This window comes from Nicotiana tabacum, chromosome 17 (genome assembly GCF_000715075.1).
Source record: "Nicotiana tabacum cultivar K326 chromosome 17, ASM71507v2, whole genome shotgun sequence".
Lineage (NCBI taxonomy): Eukaryota > Viridiplantae > Streptophyta > Magnoliopsida > Solanales > Solanaceae > Nicotiana > Nicotiana tabacum.
Window position 1 is genome coordinate 117,922,519 of NC_134096.1, and position 4,397 is coordinate 117,926,915.

General features: G+C 38.5%; 1 protein-coding gene across 1 annotated transcript; it reads right to left on the reverse strand.

Annotated features, from left to right (window-relative positions):
• Positions 1–1,025: 1,025 nt before the first annotated feature.
• LOC107822922 (trans-resveratrol di-O-methyltransferase-like) lies at positions 1,026–3,734 on the reverse strand. Its single transcript, XM_016649510.2, has 2 exons — positions 2,751–3,734; positions 1,026–1,544 (listed from the first exon to the last, which is right to left on the reverse strand). The coding sequence occupies exons 1-2, from the start codon at positions 3,522–3,524 to the stop codon at positions 1,230–1,232; spliced, it is 1,089 nt and encodes a 362-aa protein (XP_016504996.1). The 5' UTR covers positions 3,525–3,734; the 3' UTR covers positions 1,026–1,229.
• Positions 3,735–4,397: the final 663 nt, after the last annotated feature.

Sequence of the window (4,397 nt, forward strand, 5' to 3'; positions counted from 1 at the left end):
CAAGTCCTGCATCTGCGAGCCTGCTTCTGCGGCTCGATTCGCGCATCTGCGACCATGGCTAGGATGCCTTCCTCCGCATCTGCGGATAACTGGCCCGCTTCTGTGGGTCCTCTTATGCGACGCGATGCTCGCTCTTGCGGCATTGGCCGCTCCTGCGAATTCTTCCATAGCACCTGCGCGCTCGCAGGTGCGCACCATGCTCCAAATTTGCGATCCCTGGGCAGCTCACACTGGGCCGCTTCTGCGGTTGTTGGCTCACTTTTGCGAGCTCGCACCTGCGGCTGGCCCTCCGCAGGTGCGATTGCACCAGAAGCTGGGTGCTTCAGCTATGCACCCAAGGCCAAACGACCTCCACTCTTCGTCTGAATGGCATCCGGGGCCCCTCCTAAACATACCAACAAGTTTGAAATCATAAAACGGACTCGCTTGCACCCTCGGAACGCGAAAAACAACATTAAAACTAAGAATCGCAACCCAAAACCAATAGGATCAATAACCGATCCGAATATACGCCCAAGTCCAAAATCATCGTCTTTGTACGCCCAAGTCCGAGACGATGATTGATCCCTAAAAACTAGATAAATTGATTAGACAATTTAAGAGGAAAACTCAACGGGATTGTTAGCTAACTTATAGCTCTAGAATATCGTCTCTCATTGAATTCGTCTCTAATTTTGCCCACTTGTTTTATGTAATTTCTTAATTTTCGACTCTAGATTAGTTGTAGTTAATAATATTTGAAAAATCGCTTGAATATGTTAATTGTCATAGTTTAATTTAGCTGATAGTTAATCACAAGTTCCTGTGGGTATGATATCTGGACTTACAATCTTATATTACTTGTACGATCACGTATACTTGCGTGTGCGTTTGAGAGCAACATGCAACATCAGCGTAAACTAAGCAATTTGATTAGGTGATAAATCGATCCTTCACAAAATTGGGCTAGGTAGAAACAAAAATAAAACTGTATATACTACGAGGGCAAGTAATAAGGCCTAGATACCAAAGGAGTGATTTGTTGGTGAAAAACTTTTATTCTTTGTCTCTTGAAATTTGATGGTTCTCTCAGAGGAATTACAAATAGGATACTGCACAGTGCTTAAGAAAACAGAGAAATGGCCCCATTATTATTATATATGTAAGCAGGGAAGTCATTATTTATTTATCAGAGCACAACATGAACATCATCTCTCTTAATTAAGAAACAGAAAACCCCATATATATATTCAAGGGAAAACTTCAATAAGAGACCTAAGGCCAAAGATTGGTCTAATATTGTAACGTGTAAAGCCAGCTTTAAGGAATAGTTTTTCCCATTCTTTCTCAGTCCTTTCTTTTCCAGTGAAAAACATTACCATCAACATGTCTTTCATGAGCTTTACTTGAGTCATGTCTGGTTCATCTTCGTTTGTGTCTAATACTATGTCAATGATAAGGACCTTCTTCCCTTTTCTCCCCTCTTCAAAGTTTTCTGCAATAGCTTCTCTGCATTTCTTCAGAACCTTGACACAATCCTCATCGCTCCAGCTATGCAATATATTCTGCAAAAGCAATTAATACTAATTACTATATGTGACATCATCGTAACGAATCTTAATTTAATTTGCACAAGTGGTATGCCAACTTCAAAGATGGTTAATCAGATATATCAAACAGACGTAACACAAAAGTTTACAGTTAATAAGTACGGAGCAATACAAACAGAATCTAGAAGATTAAGTCCATGTGAGAAATTTGGAGTTAATTCCTTGGATAGTACGCAGAATTAACTCAGTAAAGTTATATTTGTTTTATTTAGGACAATAAAAACATCTAACTTTAGCTTTGTCACATAACTCTAGCCACAAAATCCTATTTCTTAAATCATAAGACCCATTTAATCTGACCCGAAGCAAAATGGGTCTATTTTAAAATAAATGAAACCAATCAAAACTTGTTCAAGTTTTGTTTCAGTCGTCTGCCCTTGCTCTCCCTTCGTTCCTTCTTTCCCTTTCTAGGTAGAAATCATTTTTGTGTGGACTTCTAGTTTTGAATTTAAGTTATATTGAAAATTTTGATTGATTGTTCTTCTGTGTTAAGACATTGATTAATCCACCTACTTGTTTTGTATTGCTCTGATGTGTTATTTCTTGGTAAGGTAGCAAGTGAAGTAGCTTTCTGTTTGTCAGTGATGTTGTTTTAATCTCCATTTGTGAGTTGAATCACCCAATCAATTTCAAAATTTATGATCAATATATCCAAGGGGTGAAGCAGCAGGCTCTGTCTGTTTCGTTAATTTTCGTGTTGAAAAAGAATAGTAATCTGACATAGCTGCCATGTAATAATCCGATAAGAGAAATAAGCTTTTCTAGCTAGAGTTATTGTCTAAGAGACAAACCTAAAAGTTAAATAATTTTATGGTCCTAAACAAAACAAAAATGACTTTGACGAATTGTTTCTATAACTTGGATGATCATCTAGGAATTAACTCGAGAAATTTGTAGTTAGAAGGTTGTGCCACGGATAGAGTATAATAATTGGAGAAAAGATTCTCAAGCTCTAAAAGCTGAACAAATTGTTCTTGACTATCTGTATAGGATTAAACTTAAATGCACTATTTTTGCACGATTGTGTATTTAACCTGATTTATTCTTGAGGTTACTAATTCCACTTTTATTACTGATAGTTACGTAAAGCTATCTTTTAGGTGAACTGTCAAGCATACGTATAAGTTAAACATATGTCAAGAATAAAATTCTTGTGCATACCTTAAACAAAATGGCATCAGCGTGAGGAATAGATTGAAACATATCCCCTCCAACATAGCTTAAATTCTCACTTTGTGGCATGTTGGCAACAACATAAGGAAGATCAAGAACAGTGCATTTCAAGTGAGGAAAAACCTCCAAGATTGTCTTAGCTATAATCCCAATGCCCCCTCCAACATCAACCAATGAGTTCATCCCCTCAAAAACTTCTTTACAATCCTTGACAACTAATCTCATCATTTGGGAATCACTAGCCGTTCCTTCATTGAAATCTTTGTCGAATCTTGGATTTTGTGCACAAAATTCCCACATAGGTACCCCATGGGCTGTCTCAAATGCTGTGGCCTCTTCATTCTTATTGTGAAACCATTCAAGCATTAGTTGCCAAGGAGTGACAACGATAGGATCAATCATTACTCTAACGCAAGGTGACAAGTTTGGGAATTCAGTCTTAAGAAGCAGCCTTGAAGGAGTTGTCAAAATATATCCATCTGTCTCTGAGTTTTCGTCGATCTTTGCTGTAGCAAAGAATCCAGAGTGCACCAACAGGCACATTAGCCGATGAATGCCAATTGATTTTGATGAGGGAAGTTTGAGTGCCGAAACAAGTTCAGGAAGAGTGATTGGTTTTTTGTGGTTATGTACAATATCTGGTATGCCTAGTTGAATGGCACAATTCAAGGCCATGGAATTTGCATAAGCGAATGCATGTTTGTAGATGTGAACCTGTGCTTTGAACAATTCACTGGCTGCTTCAACATTATCAGTTTCCATTAGCTCAGGAGTCAGGAAGTTCTCCAACCTTGATGCTGAAACTAGGCTAGTGATGAGCTATCTTTATGTTTGAAACTGATGGGATGAGAGCTTTACAACAAACTGTCCATTTATAAAAAAGTTAAAGGTTGGGTCGCCATGGGTAGTTTATTTGGGTGGGAGCTTTAAAAGTTTTAAATTATTTTTTAATTAGAAGAAGAATTTTCCCGGATCTCAACCAAGTTTTAAATAATTTCATGTGATAGTATTGTATACGGGTGAAACCGAGCTCATGATGCATCCTAACCTCCGACGAAAATAAACCAAAGCTCGAGACATAGCAATAAGGGGCCGAAATCGAGCCAAAGTCCCACCGGACTAGAACCCGGGGGCATGACGCCTGCCTTCGAGAATATCGAGGCCATGATCCCGGAATCGGTCCTAGCCTCGAGCGACTTTGAAGAACATTGTCAGACAATCCAGCATAGCCAACAGAAGGCCGAAATATTTGGGACCGGCCGAATATTACGGCAGAGATCTCGGCGCGTATCGATAAGGAGTCGGCAGTCAGTGAATCAGAAGTTTTTTTTTATCTTTTATAGAGTTGTACCTAAAATAGGACTCCCTACTATATGAAGAGGGTCTAATAATTCATTTGACACATTGTAATACACACACAAAAGTAATAGATTATTATTTTCTTTATCTTTAAGCTCTTGTTCTTCTGTTTATCGACACCGGTAGTGGTAAGCCCGGCTCGAGAAAAATTATTCTATCAAGGTTGAAATCATCCAACTCGTGTGGTTTGGACTTATCTTATCTTTATTTACTCAATAGCAACTTAATTTATCGCTTTGTGTTAAGTTAATCTGCATATCCTTAAAACCAGTTACA